At 31.6% G+C, this 20,330-nt stretch overlaps 2 protein-coding genes and 1 long non-coding RNA gene across 5 annotated transcripts; 2 read left to right on the top strand and 1 right to left on the bottom strand.

Annotated features, from left to right (window-relative positions):
- Positions 1 to 36: 36 nt before the first annotated feature.
- LOC149734780 (uncharacterized) lies at positions 37 to 11,396 on the top strand. Of its 3 annotated transcripts, none has more exons than XR_016385146.1 (3): positions 37 to 373; positions 743 to 834; positions 9,804 to 11,396. It is a non-coding gene; the product is annotated as an uncharacterized LOC149734780 (long non-coding RNA). The 3 variants fall into 3 exon arrangements; XR_016385144.1 differs by lacking the exon at positions 9,804 to 11,396 and adding an exon at positions 5,129 to 5,259; XR_016385145.1 differs by lacking the exon at positions 9,804 to 11,396 and having other exon boundaries at positions 743 to 1,701.
- Positions 3,541 to 12,177, bottom strand: LOC149734779 (uncharacterized). Its single transcript, XM_089879457.1, has 12 exons — positions 12,080 to 12,177; positions 11,390 to 11,509; positions 10,770 to 10,863; positions 9,680 to 9,860; positions 8,655 to 8,725; positions 7,833 to 7,957; positions 7,222 to 7,394; positions 6,415 to 6,613; positions 5,667 to 5,798; positions 5,107 to 5,248; positions 4,334 to 4,541; positions 3,541 to 3,788 (listed from the first exon to the last, which is right to left on the bottom strand). Exons 1-12 carry the CDS (start codon positions 12,156 to 12,158, stop codon positions 3,579 to 3,581), a joined length of 1,734 nt encoding a protein of 577 aa, XP_089735583.1. The 5' UTR covers positions 12,159 to 12,177; the 3' UTR covers positions 3,541 to 3,578.
- Positions 12,178 to 13,358: 1,181 nt separating this feature from the next.
- Positions 13,359 to 17,547, top strand: LOC149734778 (pyridoxal kinase-like). Its single transcript, XM_089879475.1, has 7 exons — positions 13,359 to 13,563; positions 14,187 to 14,346; positions 14,691 to 14,774; positions 15,242 to 15,385; positions 15,566 to 15,703; positions 16,058 to 16,255; positions 17,117 to 17,547. Exons 1-7 carry the CDS (start codon positions 13,480 to 13,482, stop codon positions 17,233 to 17,235), a joined length of 927 nt encoding a protein of 308 aa, XP_089735601.1. The 5' UTR covers positions 13,359 to 13,479; the 3' UTR covers positions 17,236 to 17,547.
- Positions 17,548 to 20,330: the final 2,783 nt, after the last annotated feature.

Here is a 20,330-nt window from a genome sequence, read left to right as displayed (position 1 = left end):
TTAGGTTAATATGTATGCTGTTTTATTGTTTTTTCGAAGGCAGAGTCCATAGTTCTCTCCTATTTTTTACGAAAAAGGGGCAACACATGGCGATATCTCTTCAAGATTGGAGCTAACCGCAGTCTGTTATCTTAGGCTGCAGTTTAAGCCCGTTTGCGGCTTTGTTTACCTTTTAACTGCCTATTCAGGTCAAATGTAATCAGAAACACAACAAGACATAGGTATAGGGTTATTTATCGTCGTTTTCAGGTCATACGTTCTCTACAATGGCGTCAGATGTGGACAGAACGCGTAACTCGTGCTCGATCTTATCAAATGAGGGTCTACAGTACGGTTCCCAAAGCCAACATCGTTGCATTAAGGAATACCTAAAGTATGTTTTTAATTAAACAGTAAATTTGATAATATGTAATAGTTCTATAAAAACCATGCCTGTATTGAACAATAAAATGTTATTGTATTTTTTTTATTTTTTTAAATTGTTTTAAATTTTGGCTCTAGTAAAGAATTCTTTCCCTACGTTATCTGCTAACCCGAATAAATACCCCTTAACCACCAACCTCTAACACTTTCCACCAGCCTAATCTGTAAGGTACTGTAGGATTCTTCACTAGTGTAGCCCAGTCTATTTTTATATTATTAAGTAATAAGTTATTGTCTAAAAAAATTTTTTTATTTCGTACATTTTATCACTGCATGATTTGGGTTTCTCCATCCTATAACCATCTTCCAACTTCTTCAGAAGGTCCTCCGGATCAACTCCTGGATGCGGGGAGCAACCAAGAGTAACCATCTCATAAAGAAGATTTCCAAACGACCATCTGAGACAAAAAGGTAAGAAAATATTCATCCACAAAGTAACATACGTGGTAACTCGTAAGCTGGAGGTGTATGGACACCCATGTTATAACGACTGTCGTTTTCCAACCACTCGAGGATAAATTAAGTTCCATTCATTCATGACATTTAATGAAACTTGTTTCAACCTAGTGGGTCTTGTGGATAGAGCACCTATAACCTAGGGGTAATAGGTTCAAGGCTCCTCGTTTCTTTTATTCTGGGCATGTGTGTCCTTGGGCAAGACACTTAACGGCAATTTCTCCAACTCAGTGGTCGATAATGTGTTGTCTAAATTGTCTACCATACAATAAAACAATCATCCACAAAGTTACATACGTGGTCACTCTTAAACAGGCACAAGATGTAGAAACAAACACTATGCTATAACAATGGCTCTCTTTTTTAAATGCATGCGAGGATAAAGTAAGTTACATTCATTCACTTACACGTCGCTACGAGGTGTAATAGGGACTTCTCCAGCTTTCATTCGTTCAGGGCTTACCCATCTAAATGGAAGACATTTTTCTCGTCTGTCTTTTATTACTCCATACCTATAAATGTAATGTGTGTAAGTCCCATAAATTTCTATTCTATTTTATGTGGGTAAGGTCCCATAGCGTGACTCGTTATGAATTCTAAAATTTTGGCCAGGATTGGCCTATTGTATAATTTGTTTAATATGTATGGGCATATAAAAAATTATATAATTGTATAATCTGATATAGAATAAATAGAAAATATGTAAAATCTTCTCAAATGAGCTCAAATAAGTCAATGTCACACTATTAATACTAAAACAGTATTAAATTAAAGCTTGGGTCTAATAAGCTAACTCTGGCTTAAATCCCCTGTCCCATGTCATGTCTTTTTATAGGACCTCACCCATATCAAAAAATAAAAATAAAAATGTATAATTTACTCAATACCTATAAACATCATTAGCGAGTCCGAAGTCCGATATTTTGCAAACTAAGTTTTCCCCAACTAAAATATTCCTTGCTGCCAAGTCTCCATGAATTATCCTGTTTTTTTCAAGGTACTGCATGCCTAGAGAAACATGGTGTGCCATGTGGTATAGCTTTTGTGTGGTCATGTTGTATATGCTGTTCTCTGTGATTTTGTTTGGCTGGTGATAAAAAAGTTGGGTATTAATATGATAAAGTGTTTTTTTTTATTATAGGCACAAAACATTTTTGAATGAATGAGTGTAACTTATGTGCACACATTTTGTTCATGGCTGATAATTTGGAAAAATATAAGGGACCACTGAGTTGGAGCAATTGTCGTTAATTATTTTGAGATGCATAGGCACACAGACCCACATAATGGTATTTATTTTGATTTGCATACAAATATGCATAGTGCAAAAACACACAATGGTAGCAGCATCAAGCTTCCCTTTTCCAACCAATACCTTGTGTTCAGTGGCGCAGTCAGAAAAAAAATAAGGTGGGAGGGGGGTTTAATCAAAAAATTCTCAAAAACATTAAAATTTTTTTTTTTTTTAAATTAATAATTTTTTTGGTTAAAAGGGGGGATTGACGACACCCTGAACCCCCCTAGCGGTGCCACTGCCTGTGTTCTTAAACCACTACTAATATGACTAATTTATAACCCTTATAGATAGTAGGGTGGGGGAAGATAGGACACCTTTACCCATAATATCCAAATATACTAATCGTATTTTAAACGTATTTTAAACAGAAGATAGGACACCTTTACCCATAATATCCAAATATACTAATCGTATTTTAAACAATCAACATAGCTCTTTTAGAGTGGTAAGGATATGGTTATATAATTCTTTGAATGTTCTTTGTTTACTACCAAATGGGACAAGAAAATACAATAAAAAGGTGTCCCACCCACCCCATCCTACTATAATATATGATGCTTCAAGAGTTAGACTATCCTACCTCTCTTGAAGATAGTAAAAACTGTAGCAGATCTCCATATTTGAGTAGTTCAGTTACCATTAATACTGGTTTACTGGTTGTACAGCATCCAATAATGCTTAGAATATTTGGATGTCTTCCAATGTTTAACATAAAGTGTATCTCGGAAAGAAATTCAGTTAGATTCTCGCTTGTCCCAGCTGTTTCTGTGTTATAGTATGGTGTATTGGTATGGGTTATACTTTGACAGTAAGCATGAGTTGTATAGCCTATTGTATAGGTAAATCATGTGTCTATGGTGTATAGGAAGGCCCCTTGTTATATTTTGCCAGTGTAAATGCATCGTGTCTTTGTATGTTTGGCATGAGACGTATGAATACACCATGTGTGTCTGGTGTATAAGAAGACACTCCTGTTATAACTCAACAGTGAGCATAAGGTGTATGAATACACCATGTGTGTCTGGTGTATAAGGAGACACCCATGTTATAACTCAACAGTGAGCATGAGGTGTATGGATACACCATGTGTGTCTGGTGTATAAGAAGACACCCATGTTATAACTCAACAGTGAGCATGAGGTGTATGGATACACCATGTGTGTCTGGTGTATAAGAAGACACCCATGTTATAACTCAACAGTGAGCATGAGGTGTATGGATACACCATGTGTGTCTGGTGTATAAGAAGACACCCATGTTATAACTCAACAGTGAGCATGAGGTGTATGAATACACCATGTGTGTCTGGTGTATAAGAAGACACCCATGTTATAACTCAACAGTGAGCATGGGGTGTATGAATACTTAATATGAGTCTGGTATATAAGACAACGCCCATTTCTCATGTTCTAGTTTGACAATTGACAGTGAGCATGAGGTGTGTAAACCAACCTTGTAACATCTTAATAGCAACTTCTGTTCCATTTGAATTATTCCCCATATTGTATGTAGCTTTGTGAACCAATCCAAAATTCCCACGCCCCAAAATATCTCCAATATTTAGTAGTTCGCGGTCCAGTTCCCATTTCTGCTCAAATGTTGGCAGAGCTTCCTACAAGAACATTTTAAACACTTGGGTAAAATATTAATATCTTTAATTGATTAAGTTTTCAAATAAGTTGATATTGTTAAAGTAATTTCAAGTTGAATGAATGAATGTTACTTGTTTATCCTTGCATAGCAGGGAAACAACAGTCGTTATACACTGGTTTTCTGTTTCATACACCTTGTGTCCGCTTACGACTGTTACAAGTTTTTTTGTAATTCATTGCTTGTTTGTTTTATGCATATTTTGTTCTGTTTCATTCACCTTATACACACTTAGCACCCACACACATATATAGTAGGGTGAGGGAAAACGGGACACCTTTAGCACATAATATCCAAATAACGTGATGGAGTTATAAACAATTAACAACGGTCTATGGGAGTCGTAAGAATACAATTTTACAATTCTTTAAATAAATGTTGTTTGTTTACTACCAAATGGAATGAAAAAATAGAATGAAAAGGCATTCCATCTTCCCCACCATACTGTATAAATTTGTAGTTGATAATTTTTTCTTTCAATTTTTGTTACATAATCTTTTTTCCTACATTTTCAAGTTGTCTCATCGTCCTCATAGTAATTCCTTCCTCTTCATTTGCCACAAATTGTGACCATTTTTCATCCATTTTTTGTTTCCAAATTTTCCGAATTTTCAACCAAGCCACGGTTGCTATAGTTATAAATACCACAATAACGGGCGCTGTAATTTGTACTGCAAGAATATGTCTTGCTGTGCAACCGGTGCCGTTTATGTATCTGTAAATGGTTAGTTCATTTAAATTAAAACTATAGAATGAGTGTAACTTATTTATCCTCACATGGCAGGGAAATTAGAGTCGTTAAATAGTAGGTGTTCTGTTTCACACACCTGGTGTCGCTTTAAAGGTAGCACATACTTATCTAACTTTTCGTCTGATTGCTTTTTTTATATCACCCTAGATTTTGCCAAAAAAATATATAAAAAATATGTGTTTTAGCAATGTCACCCCAGATTTGGCAAAAAAAACATAAAAAAGGAAAAAAAATTTTTTTTTGCAAAAAAGTATGTGGTTTAGCAATGTCACCCTAGATTTTGCCCAAAAAAATATATATAAAATATGTGTTTTAGCAATGTCACCTCAATTTTTTGCAGAAAAAGACATAAAAAATCATATTTTAGCAATGTCATCCCAGATTTTACAAAAGAAAACGTGAAAAAATGCGTGTTTTAGCAATGGCAACCAAGATTTGACAAAAAAATAATTGTAAAAAAACGTTTTTTTTTGCCCAAAAATTAAAACTGTGCGTTTTATATCCTTTTTGTTTAACATACATTACTTACCCGTTCCCTATATAATTATCAGGGCATGAACAACCAGCAGAAACAGATGGTGGTTTATAATCTTCACATATACCTTCCAATACACACGGGTTGTATAAAGGACCACACGCGTTTAATTCAGTACAACCGTCACCAATAGGATCTAAAATGCAAGTAGGGTAACAAAAAATTAGAATAAAAACTTTTTTTAACAGAAACTAATAGAAAAAATTTTTTTTTTTTTTAAGTTATATAGTAGGGTGGGCAAAGATTGGGCACCTTTAAAACATATTATCTAAATATCTTGATCGTGTTTTATACAATTAACAAGGGTCTATGCGAGTCATAGGAATACAGTTTCATAATTCTTGGAGTGTTCTTTGTTTACTACCAAAAGGGCAAGAAAATTGAACGAAAAGGTGTCCCATCTTCCCCCACTCTACTATATGCTTTTTCATTCGTTTTATGAGTAACTTTTTTATTCTTCTTATCAGCTATTCTTACTTATTTATTGAACGATAAGTAATTCAATCCAAAAAATTATGGTATTGCAAATTTAAACACAAAAAGTCATAAATTACCTATTTTGTAATTTATTCCATTGCCATGGTAACCAGTCCAGCAAACACATTTTGGGATTATTGATTGTGTTATATTTGTAGATGAACAGTTGGCACGCTTGTCACAGTATTTGTCCTCGCATAAATTCAGCTCTGTTTTGGTGTTAGGTAAAGGTTATTGAGTGTTATACCATGGGTGGCTTCTTATACACCAGACACACTTGGTGTATTCATACACTTCGTGCTTACTGTCTAGTTATAACATGGGCGTATTCTTATACATCAGACACACATGGTGTATTCACTATTCATACACCTCATGCTCACTGTCAAGTTATAACATGGGCGTATTCTTATACATCAGACACACATGGTGTATTCATACACCTCATGCTCACTGTCAAGTTATAACATGGGTGTCTCCTTATACACCAGACACACATGGTGTATTCATACACCTCATGCTCACTGTCAAGTTAAAACATGGGCGTATTCTTATACATCAGACACACATGGTGTATTCATACATCTCCTGCTCACTGTCGAGTTGTAACTTGGGTGTCTTCTTATACACAATACACACATGGTGTATACATACACCTCATGCTCACTGTCCGGTTATAACATGGGTGTCTTCTTATACACCAGACACACATGGTGTATTCATACACCTCATGCTTACTGTAAAATTTCTAATCTAAATTGGGTATTTTTATACACTGTGTATTCGTACAACACTAGTTAATAATTGCACTTAAACATGACCAACCTGGAGCTGTAATATCTAGTGTTGCCCTACTAAAAGTGTGTGTATATGTTTCAGTGTTGACCGGGTAAATTGCTTGTATAAAAATAGTGTATATTTCCCCTGGCTCGAGTAAATATGCTGTAGTTTGGTAAACACTGCTTGAATTGACACAACTTGTTTGGTTTGTTATGTTTTCTGTGTTTACTTCTTCCGTGTATGGCTAAAAGAAAATATAAAATTTGAGAATGTTAATTGATTTTATAATGGAAAAAATTGGAAAAGTATAGGCCTAAAAGAACATTATAGATATATATATATATATTAGCCTAAAAAAACATTGATTTTACAATAAAAAATAACATAGAAAACAGACAGGGGTAATGTTACATTAGAGGTTTTGGACCTAACACCCCATGTTTACTGTTGAGTTATAACATAAGCGTCTTCTTATACACCAGACACACACGGTGTATTCATACACTCATGCTCACTGTAAAGTTATAACATGGGTGTCTTCTTATACACCAGACACACATCGTGTATAAATACACCTCATGCTCACTGTCAAGTTATAACATGGGTGTCTTCTTATACACCAGACATACTTGGTGTATTCGTACACCTCATGCTCACTGTTAAGTTATAACATGAGTGTTTTATTATACACCAGGCACATATGGTGTATTCATACACCTCATGCTCACTGTCAAGTTATATTTTTTCGAAACACAATATATTATTATTTACAGTGCAATGGATCATAGTTATTTTATGCATTTTTCACCCAAAACGGGGTCCACCCCCTTTATCCCTAAATACCCCCCTTACAGTTAGTTTTGCCACTTTTTGTAGCAAATTTCGTGCCATAATCCGGGTATAAAAGTATTCGAATCCTTTAGTAATAGGAGGCAGCCATGATATAGTTAGGTTAATACTGTTGTGCTGGTAATCAAATCTTGAATCTCCTGTTTTTATTTCTCTTGGCCAAGTACTTGTAATGTCTGCAAACATAGATATATTAAACTAAGACTGTTACTCCAAAAATTTATATGTGGGGGAAGATGGGACACCTTTTATTCTATTTTCCTGTCCCATTTGGTAGTAAACAAAGAACATTCAAAGAATTATAAAACCGTATCCTCACGACTCCCATACACCGTTGTTAATTGTTTAAAACATGATCAGGATATTTGGATATTATGTGCTAAAGGTGGCCCATCTTCCCCCATCGAAGTAATATGATATATAAATATAACTTGAAATAGAATATACATTTTGGAATATACATAATATTCAAAGAATTATAACGTCGTGTTCTTATGACTCCCATAAACCGTTGATTTTATGTGCTAAAAGTGTCTCATCTTTCCCCACCCTACTATATTACTTATAATTACTTATTTTAACAAAAAAAAACAATATTTTTAACGTGAACTTACTCGCGTAACAGCACGTTTCAGTAGCGGTGTAGGTTGACACACCAAACTGTTTTTTCACCAACTTTGGGCAATCAATTTTTTCTACTATATGATTTGAATCAGTTGCTGATATTCCAACTGTATTTCTGTGATAATTGTTTGAGTTAAAAGCTAGATTTTTGGTACATTTGTTAATAATTTAAAAAATGTGGAACTTTTTGTGTAAAGGTGTATTCTTTGTTGGTTAAAAGCTGTATTTTTTTGGTACATTTGGTAATAATTTAAAAAAAATGATTTTTTTATGTAAATGTATATTTTTTGCTACATTTGATGTTTTAAATCTGATATGCTACTGTTGAATGTATATTTCTTATTATATTCCTGCATGGCAGGCAACGACAGTCTTTATAACACGGATGTTCTGTTTCATACACCTCGTGCCAGCTTACAAGTTACCATGTATGTAACTTTGTGGGTGTTTTTTATATATATATGTAAATTTTTATAATACAGTAAATTAAGGGGCATTGGGCTAACTCTGGCCCAAAATCTATGACCATGTATTATTGCATTACTATGGATTCTCATCCATATAGAAAAAAATCACTGGTAGCATTTGCACTTAATTCATAATTGTATACTAAAGTGGGGGGAGATGGGACACCTTTTCGTTCTATTTCCTCGTCCCATTTGGTAGTAAACAAAGAACATTCAAATAATTATAAAACTGTACTCTCACAGCTTCCATAGTCTGTTGTTAATTGTTAAAAACACGATCAGAATAGTTGAATATTATGTGCTAAAGATGTCCCATCTTCCCCCACAGTACCATACATATCCCACCTTAAAAATGGATAGATATTAAATGAGTATATTTTCCGAAATTCAACTGGGAAATGCAAAACAGTAGTATTCTGCAAATAATACAACAATCTCATGGCATTAAACAACAAATGCTTCATTTAGTAATAAAGTCCTTAATGTAATTTGCATTACTAATTATAAATTGTAAATCATATATGTATTTTATAAGCTGTAATTATAATTTCCAGTTTAATTATACGAGTATAATCACCACTGCCGTTTATAATTGAATTACATTTTAAGCCATTTAAATGGTAAATATACATATATATATATATGTATATAACATTTAATTATGTCATTGGTGGAAAAAATCCTAGGTTCTCAACAAGAACCTCACCCATGTGGAATAGAATGAATATGTAATATTTGGTCAATATACCTTTTAATTTAAAGGCATTAAAGCGTTGTAAATAGGAAATTCTGGTCTAAGTCCCAGGTTCTTGACAAGGACCTCACCCATGTGGAATAGAATGAATATGTAAAATTTTGTCAATATACCTTTTAATTTAAAGGCATTAAAGCGTTGTTTAATGTATTTACAATGCTCGTAATTAGGAAAGTCTGGTCTAAGTCCCAGGTTCTTGACAAGGACCTCACCCACATAGAACAGATTCAAAACGTTCTATTAAGTTTGTAATTAAAATGTAGAGTTAAAATCCTAGGTTCTCTACATGACCTCACCCGTATAGAACAAAATAAAACATACTGCTAAATTTTTAACTAAAACGTAGTAACCTAAATCACAGGGCCTTGACAAGGACCTCACTAGGGATGCACATTACAGAATTTCGAATACATAAGAATGTTGTTTAATGACGCAATCACACGTCATCTCATAAACTATATTAACAATATTTAAAACCTAATAATTTTGAAAAAAAATATTTTTGTGTTTGTGGGACTTTCAAAGGAAACGATATCCTAGAATACCTAATTATTCTGTAATGCGCATCCCTAGCCTAGACCTCACCCACATAGAATAAAATACAATTAAGACCTACTGCAGATACAGCAATATATCCCAAAATGGGTATCCAGTAGTCCAAAATGCCTCTACATTTCACTGTAGTGTTATCGCATGTATCCGGGCATATGCAACTCTCATTTCCCCATGTTTTCACACAGGATGTAAAGTTGTAACAGAAATCCGAGCCATGTCCCATCTTTTGATTGATTATTTCACTGAAAGAAAAAAGTTTTTTCTTACGATTCTTGTGTAAAGAAATACAGTCACAATCTGGTGCTACAGTTCACAGTTACAAATGTAATAAGTTCCGTGAATCGTGCCCTGATCTGGTGCTCATACAGTAGAACGTTGTTTGTGTAATACAGTTAGGATCTGGTGCTATGAAATATGTAATAGACAAAATTAAGACCAGAAAACTGTATGATATGAGAGATATATAATATATGTATATTTTGCCAGTCTTTTATTTAGGTCGATTTTACATTTGTAGTGAGTAACTGTTTCAGGGCTTTTTGTTTTAATAAATAACTTATATATAATACTGTGGGGGAAGATGGGACACTTTTAGCATATAATATCCAAATATCCTGATCGTGTTTTAAACAATTAACAACGGTCTATGGGAGTCGTGAGGATACGGTTTTATAATTCTTTGAATGTTCTTTGTTTACTACCAAATGGGACGAGAAAATAGAATGAAAAGGTGCCCCATCTTCCCCACCCCACTATGTATACTTACATATATATATATGTTAATACAATAGGCATAACATCAGAGGTGTCAGACGGGACAATATTTTAAAAAATGGCATAATATATAATATCATTTAAAATTGTTATTCATATTTATCTGCTGGATTCTATACAGAAACATGTCTGTTAATAAAATGCACAGTGACTATTTAAACAATATATATTATTTGTAGTAGGGGTTGGGAAGATGGGACACTTTTTCATTCTATTTTCTGGGCTCATGTGGTAGTAAACAAAGAACATTCAAAGAATTAAAAACCGTATCCTCACGACTCTCATAGACCGTTGTTAATTGTTTAAAACATGATCAGAATATTCGGATATTATGTGCTAAAGGTGTCCCATATTCCCCTACCCTACTATATAATCACCTCTGAGTGCACTGTATGGGCTGCAAAGTTTTATCATATTCATTAAACTGATAATTTTCAGTTAAACGGATAATGAATCCTTCAAAAGAAACATCTGTAAAATGATATAATATTTTTAAATATGTTACAAAAACTTTATTTTGTTAGCTACTCATTCTGCTTGGTTTATTTAAATGGAAAAATATATAGGTTTTTAATTTAAAGTAATATGCTAACCCTGGCCCACACTGACTGATCTCCCAAAAACTGGTTTGCATAAATGTACTAATTTTAGCGAGTACTATATATATATTACTATTAAACGTAAGGGAGTTAAAAAAGTTCATGAGAAAAAAAGTTGAAGTATTGCCTTAAACATAGAGCTACTAACCACCCCTAAGACTTCAACTTTAAAGAGTTTTTATACTATTTTTGGTCGGTAACTGGGCCAAAATAGGTCTAAATCTTAAGTCCCATCGCAAGTCATGCTATGGGACCTCACCCACATAGAATAGAATAAAACTTTTATAGGCATAAAAATTAAATGTCAATAGATCTATTTTTTATTTTTTTGACATTTTTTTCCATAAATTTAAACTTTTTTTTATAAATTTTAACTTTTTCCATAAAATAAAAATTACCTTGTGTATTGTTAACTTGCCATTCTATCTGCAGTAACATTGTCAGATTATTTGTATCATTTTTGATGATAAATTTGTGTGTGATGTTTCTTACTGTTACTCTGTCCAGTAGTTCGCGTCCTGTTAATGCAATTATAATGTTCTGTTAGTACCAGGCATATTTATGATAATATGGTACTGTGGGGTAAGTTGGGACACCTTAAGCGCGTAATATCCAAATTTCCTAATCGTGATTTAAACAAATAACAACGGTATATGGAAGTTGTGAAGATACGATTTTATAATTCTTTGAATGTTTTTTGTTTACCACCAAATGGGGCGAAAAAATATAATAAAAAAGTGTCCTATCTTCCCCCACCCTACTATATATAGTTATGATAATATTGTGTATATAAATATCATAATATATGACAAGACATAATTATAATAATGTAGTGTTTTAGATTTTTTGCCAGAGAGTTTAGAGTATGTAGTTCAAGTCCCACTGAAGTGACTGCAGCATGTTATATTTTTGACCAGATATATAAATATTTGATAATCTCAATTGTTGATTATAAGTTGAGTTCCCACCCAGAAGAATATAAATGACCAAACCAACGGAAATTTATGTCCGCTTATCCACACACTGCAATTGCTTTAGCAACTCGACTGTGAGCATGAGAGTGGCAGCCATAGACATAACATATTTACCTTCTCTGCAAAGTCTCATTTGTCGAGAATAAACCAACACAACAACTTGTACAAACACCATATAGTAAAAACTTATCATTGTTTTAACTTATAGTACTGTGGGGTAAAATGGATACCGTTAGCACCTAAATCCTATACAGCTACATGGTAACATTATTTGTTACATTTTTTATGATAAATTTGTGTGTGATGTTTTTTACCCTGTCTAGTAGTTCACTCTCTGTTAATATATATTCCTGTGGGGTAAGATGGCCACTGTTAGCACCTAAGTTCCTCATTTCTGATCAGGTTTTTATGAATTACCAATGCTTTTTTATAGTAGCAGGGCTACGGTTTTATAATTCTGTAATTATTCATTGTTTACTACCAAATGGGACGATAAAAAAGAATGAAATCGTACCCCACCCTACTATGATACTCTTCTGTAAATCTGGCCCTGATCTAGCGCTCCTATTGTTGGACGATTCTCGTTGCATTATTACAGAATACAAGTGTTACTAAAACGCACAAAACAGAAATTAAGTCCAACTAATAGTTTACCAAAAATATAATTTCGGCGAAAACTATGCATTATTAGTCTTACAATTTTCTGCATTTTCGTAGCATTTTGTGTATTCTTACTTAAACTATTTAAATTTTATGTTTCTTATAATAAAATGACGCTGTTTTTATTGAAACTGTATATACTGTCTGGTCTAAAATTACTTGCAGTATTTCTGGCTACAGCCCATTACACATAGTGCATTATATGACTCAACAAAAGTTATTTTGATTGTGTTGCCTGCCTCACGCTTTTTAAAGATAATTTACATTTTATTGTCATATTATAATTACTTTACTGCATATTAGGTAGCTTGTATTTAAATTTTTTTTTTGCATGTTATTTTTATTTTTAATTTTATAGTTGGATTTTGTTTAATTAAATTAAACTTGTTTTTATTTTTTACAGGTGTTTAAAAAGTTAGGTTGTATTTGACTGACACTTTGGTTTTTTTGACAACTAATTTTACAGGGTATCAACAAAACAATAACTTTTGAGTTGATTGCACCACTTTTTACAGATGTTTTTTATGTTGTATTTGACTGACACTTCCGTATTTTTGACAGGTACTTTTGCAAAATGGCGCAAAGCAATAACCTTGAATTGGTTACACCACTTTTTACAGCTGTTTTTGTATTTAACTATCAGTATTTTTGTCAGGTAGTTTTACAAAAATGGCACAAAACAATAACATTAAATTGGTTGCAGCACTTTTAAAAGGTGTTTTAATAAGTCAAATTATATTTGACTGTTATTTCATTATTTTTAACAGCGTTTTACAAAGTGTTAACAAAATAATAACCTTGAATTGGTTGCACTACTAACCAAATCCACATTCCAGATAGTTAGGTTGTTTTAAATGGAAACTTGTAGGGTTTTATCAATACAGAGCCATGTGGTGCGAGGATATGTAGGCAACAGATCAGCAGTGTTTCCACTCCAGGTTTGTACAGTGTTGCCAGATCAAAATATAACATGTAAAAATAAAATATTAAAAATGAATAAAAAGAAAAAGTTAATATTATAGACTGTAGAATTGAAAAATTTTGTCATTTAACAATTTAAATGGCTTTCGCCCCAATTTTATTTATTTTAATTGACCATTGTCTATTCTGTAGCTTTATTTTATAGAAGTTTTGGGTGTGTGTTGTAAGTGTATGTGTCCTTGGGCAAGACACCTAACGGCAATTGCTCCAATCCAGTAGCCCTTATGGGTTGTCCAAATTATCAGCTCTATGTAAAAAGTAAAAAATCACCTACAAAGTTACATACATGGTCACTTGTAAGCTGACACGAGGTGTATGAAACAGAACATCCATGTCGTAATGATTTTCTATATCCTAACTATAACAATTACAATTATAATCTATTATATAATTCTGTTATAAAAAAATACATTTTTTTCCACATTTTTTTCTGCTATTTCCGAATAAAATCTTCCCGAATGGCAGACTTTGCCAGAGAAAAAACAAAAATACAGTACAATTTATAACAGATTAGCAGCTAAAGGATATTTACATTATGCCTGGTAGCAGAAGCAACAAAATTTTTTTTTTTTACTTTTAGCTTCTTGGGTTTGAGGTCGACTGTATTAATTCTGTACAATTTTCAAATCATACTGGTTACCCCCACTGGAAGGGCCAAGTTCTTAAATGCAATGAATTAGAAGAGTTATACGAGACATTAAAACTAAATGAGTGTATTCGGTATGATTACGTGTTAACAGGTAAGGAATGTGTTCTGTATAGGTGAGGTCCTATAGTGACGCATCAAGGGACCTGGAGTTTAGGCCAAAGTTGGCCCATGACCCCAAATTCTTATATGCGTATACATATACAAATTTTGTGAATTTAAAAATGTATGTTAATATTTATATACTTTATTTTTCATTGTTTTTCAAGATGTCATGTAATCTTACTTAAAAAAACTATTTATTTTCTATTTACAAAAAGAAAACTTTGAATTTAAAATTTTTTATACATTCTTTTTCAAAAACTATTCCAAAATATTGTTTTAAACTTGTAGTTTTCCTTAAAAACAAAAGATAAACTTGAAATTTTTTTTTTATAGGTTACTGCCGAGACAAATTAATGCTCCGAAAAATGGTTGAAATTATTAAAGAATTAAAACAGATTAATCCAAAGCTTATTTATGGTAAGTAGGAAGACTAAATTGTTGGATTTGTTTGACACTAGAGCATACTGGGTTCAAGGCTCAATGCTGCTACTATTGCAGGGTATATAGAAAAAATTAAAAAAAAATCCAAAAACTATTTACCCACAAAGTTACATATGTGGTAACTAGTAAGTGGGCATGAAGTGTATGAAACAAGACACTCGTGTTATAATGACTGTCGTTTACCGACCACTTAAAGATAAGTAAGTTACATTCAATCATTCATAAATAAAGTAACTTTAACTTATGACAGTAACTTGTAAGCAGCCATACATATGAAAAATTTTTTTTTTTTAAATCCTAAAAATAATGAACCAAAATGAAAAAAACGTAACTCGTGAGCGGGTACAAGGTGTATGAAACAGAACACCCATATTAAAACGACTATCATTGCCCTACCAGCTGAAGATTAAAAAATTACATTCATTTATTCGTCCTACATACAGTATGTGATCCAGTAATGGGAGACACTTGGGGAGGAGAAGGAAAAATGTATGTGCCAGAAGATGTATTACCGGTATATAGAGACGAAGTTATACCTATCGCTGACATTCTAACTCCTAACCAATTTGAAGCGGAAATTTTAACAGGTTTGTTGAAAAATTTGATATATTATATAATAAAAAATGTTGGAATAATAGGCCTAAATTCTAGGACATTTGTGTGCCACACTGCAGGACCTCACCCACATTGGATAGTGTTTCTTGAAAAATTCTACGGGAATTTTAAAATTATTTGGTATAAATTAAATTTTTTTCTGTATTTCTTAGATATGAAAATCACAAATGAATCAGAAGCCATTGCAAGCATTGAGAAGCTGCACACGTATGGCCCAAATACCATTGTAATAAGTAGTTCAGACCTTGGGCAGAAAACCTCTTTGATTGGATATGGCAGCAAGCACTCAAGTTAGTATGAATTTTGGGAAACTATTAATTGAATAAATGAATGTAACTTCTTTATTCTCGCGTGGCCGGAAAACGACAGTTGTTATAACATTGGTGTTCTGTTTCATACACCTCGTGTCTGCTTAAAAGTTATTACATATATAACTTTGTAGGTGATTTTTTATTTATTGAATAAATGTAACTTATTAATTCTCGCATAGCGGGGCAACAACGTTTATTATAACACAGGTGTTCATGCACCTTGTGCCAGCTCACGAGTTATCATGCTTATTACTTTGTGAGTGATTTTTTTTTGTAAATTTTGAAAATTTTTTAAAAAACAATTTTAAAAAAAGAAATAAAAATTTTATACAGAATCAAATGGAACAAAAAATCAGAGAATTAAACTTGAAATGCCAATGATTGACGCAGCGTTCGTTGGGTCAGGTGACCTATTCGCTGCGTTGCTTTTGGCTTGGACACACCGTTTCCCTGATAACCTAAAACTAGCACTGGAAAAAGTTATTTCTACAATGCAAAGAATTCTTGTCAGGACATTAAGCTCCGCTAACGGTTAGTGTTTGAATAAATAAAAAGATGTTTAAAATAAATCAATGTGTATTCTTGCTTGCACGGGAAAAGGAGAGTCGTTATATCATAGGTGTTCTGTTTCATACACCTTGTGCCTGCTTACAAGTTACCATGTATGTAGCTTTGTGATAGATTTTTTCTACATGGCTGACAATTTGGATTACCTATTAAATAGGTGTAAGTTTTTTGATGTCTGGTAGGGCAACAACATTTGTTATAACACAGGTGTTCTGTTTCATACACTTGTGCCCGCTTACTAGTTACCACATATGTAACTTTATGGGTGATTTTTTAATGTATGGCTGATAATTCAGACAACCCATTAGTGACCACTGGGTTTGAGCAATTGGCAATTAGTTTTCTTTAAACAACATACCTTTCGCTATAATTTTCAAGAATGAATGAATGTAACTTACTTTATCCTCGCGTGGCCGGAAAACGACAGTCGTTATCACACGGTTTAACACCTCGTGCCAGCTTACGAGTTACCATGTATGTTACTTAGTGGGTGATTATTTTTTGGGGAATTTTTTCATTTTTTTTTATGTATGGCTGATAATTTGGACAACCCATCAGTGACCACTGGGTTGGAGCAATTGTCATTAAGTGTCTTGTCCAAGGACACATACGCCCACAATGGTAGCAGCGACGAGCCTTGTACCCATTACCTAATGGTTACAGGCAGGCGGACTAACCACTACGCCACGGCGCCGGACAAAATGCATGTTTTTGACACATTATGTCACACTACATTTTTTCATAAAGATTAAAAATATTTACCACTTATAGCTCTATATTAAATATGAAAATAACTTTAACTTTATTTATGAATTATATCCATAGGTGAAATAGAAGATGGGAAGAAACCGAACTTTAAAAACCTGGAGCTCAGATTAGTGCAAAGTAAGCGTGACATTGAAAACCCAGAAATGTGCGTAGAAGCTGTTACTTTGGAAAGATGACATGGAATACTAAACACTAGAAATACTTTGGTTAATTTTCGTCGAAACCCATCGAAAATAATTAATTAGCTTTGTAGAATTTAATAAAAAAATACAATTTTTGGTGATAAAAGTCGTTAATTTTTGGTATAAATATTTCGTTTTTAAGTGTTGTTTGAAAACTTTAAATGTGATTGTTTTATTGCTTTATAAAAATAGAATCATGCGTTTCTAAAATTCCATCTCAAATTAAATATCGTATTTGAAACATCATTATATTTTATGCAAAGTTAGTGTTTCTTTCAAAATATAATGCATTCCATTTTCAAGTTATTAATTTCTGTCTTGGTTTAGATTGAGATATATATGAGTATAGTTTGGGATATATATGAGTATAATTTGGGATATATATTAGTATAGTTTGAGAAAATTATGAGTATAGTTTGGGATATTTATCAGTAAACTTTGGGATATATGAATATAGTTCAGGATATATATTAGTATAATTTGGGATATATTAGTATAATTTGAAATTTTTATTAGTATAGTTTGTGATTTATATTAGTATAATTTGGGATATATATTAGTATAGTTCGGGATATATATTAGTATAGTTTGGGATATATGAGCATAGTTTGGGATATATATTAGTATAGTTCGGGATATATATTAGTATAGTTTGGGATATATTAGTATAGTTTGGGATATATATTAGTATAGTTTGGGATATATATTAGTATAGTTTGGGATAAATATTAGTATAATTTGGAATATATTAGTATAATTTGGGTTATATTAGTATAATTTGGGTTAAATAAGTATAATTTGGGATATATATTAGTATAGTTTGGGATATATTAGTATAGTTTGGGATATATCAGTATAGTTTGGGATATAGCCTATATGAGTATAATTTGGAATATATATGTATACTTTGGGATATATGAGCATAGTTTGGGATATATTGGTATAGTTTGGGATATATATTAGTATAGTTTGGGATATATTAGTATAGTTTGGGATATATATTAGTATAGTTTGGGATATATCAGTATAATTTGGGTTATATAAGTATAATTTAGGATATATATTAGTATAGTTTGGGATATATTAGTATAGTTTGGGATATATATTAGTATAATTTGGGTTATATATAAGTATAATTTGGGTTATATAAGTATAATTTGGGATATATTAGTATAGTTTGAGATATATTAGTATAGTTTGGGATATATATTAATATAGTTTGGGATATATAAGTATAATTTGGGATATATATTAGTATAGTTTGGGATATATAAGTATAATTTGGGATATATATTAGTATAGTTTGGGATATATATTAGTATAATTTGGGTTATATAAGTATATTTTGGGATATATATTAGTATAGTTTGGGATATATTAGTATAGTTTGGGATATATATTAGTACAATTTGGGTTATATAAGTATATTTTGGGATATATATTAGTATAGTTTGGGTTAAATATGAGTATAGTTTGGGATATATATGAGTATAATTTGGGATATATATTAGTATAGTATATTGAGAAAATTATGAGTATAGTTTGGGATATTTATCAGTAAACTTTGGGATATATGAATATAGTTCAGGATATATATTAGTATAATTTGGGATATATTAGTATAGTTTGGGATATATATTAGTATAGTTTGGGATATATTAGTATAGTTTGGGATATATATTAGTATAGTTTGGGATATATTAGTATAGTTTGGGATATATTAGTATAGTTTGGGATATATATTAGTATAGTTTGGGATATATATTAGTATAGTTTGGGATATATTAGTATAGTTTGGGATATATATTAGTATAATTTGGGTTATATAAGTATATTTTGGGATATATATTAGTAGAGTTTGGGATATATTAGTATAGTTTGGGATATATGAGCATAGTTTGGGATATATATTAGTATAATTTGGGATATATATTAGTATAGTTTGGGATATATTAGTATAGTTTGGGATATATAAGTATAATTTGGGTTATATAAGTATAATTTGGGTTATATAAGTATAATTTGGGTTATATAAGTATAATTTGGGTTAAATAAGTATAATTTGGGTTATATATTAGTATAGTTTGGGATATATTAGTAGAGTTTGGGAAATATTAGTATAGTTTGGGATATATATTAGTATAATTTGGGATTTATTAGTATAGTTTGGGATATATATTAGTATAATTTGGGTTATATAAGTATAATTTGGGTTATATAAGTATAATTTTGGATATATATTAGTATAGTTTGGGATATATTAGTATAGTTTGGGATATAGCCTATATGAGTATAATTTGGAATATATATGCATAGTTTGGGATATATGAGCATAGTTTGGGATATATTGGTATAGTTTGGGATATATATTAGTATAGTTTGGGATATATTAGTATAGTTTGGGATATATATTAGTATAGTTTGGGATATATTAGTATAATTTGGGTTATATAAGTATAATTTGGGATATATATTAGTATAGTTTGGGATATATTATTATAGTTTGGGATATATATTAGTATAATTTGGGATATATAAGTATAATTTGGGATATATATTAGTATAGTTTGGGATATATATTAGTATAATTTGGGTTATATAAGTATATTTTGGGATATATATTAGTATAGTTTGGGATATATATTAGTACAATTTGGGTTATATAAGTATATTTTAGAATATATATTAGTATAGTTCGGGATATATATTAGTATAATTTGGGTTATATAAGTACAATTCGGTATATTATTAGTATAGTTTGGGATATATGAGTATAGTTTGGGATATATTGGTATAGTTTGGGATATATATTAGTATAGTTTGGGATATATATTAGTATAATTTGGGTTATATATTAGTATAGTTTGGGATATATATTAGTATAGTTTGGGTTATATATTAGTATAGTTTGGGATATATTAGTATAGTTTGGGATATATATTAGTATAATTTGGGTTATATATTAGTATAGTTTGGGATATATTAGTATAGTTTGGGATATATATTAGTATAGTTTGGGATATATTAGTATAGTTTGGGATATATATTAGTATAATTTGGGTTATATATTAGTATAGTTTGGGATATAT

The sequence above is a fragment of the Ciona robusta genome, chromosome 6, assembly GCF_009617815.1.
Source record: "Ciona robusta chromosome 6, ASM961781v2".
NCBI classification, from domain to species: domain Eukaryota; kingdom Metazoa; phylum Chordata; class Ascidiacea; order Phlebobranchia; family Cionidae; genus Ciona; species Ciona robusta.
The sequence above is the reverse complement of the archived record's forward strand: the minus strand, read 5'-3'. Positions and strand labels throughout refer to the sequence as shown.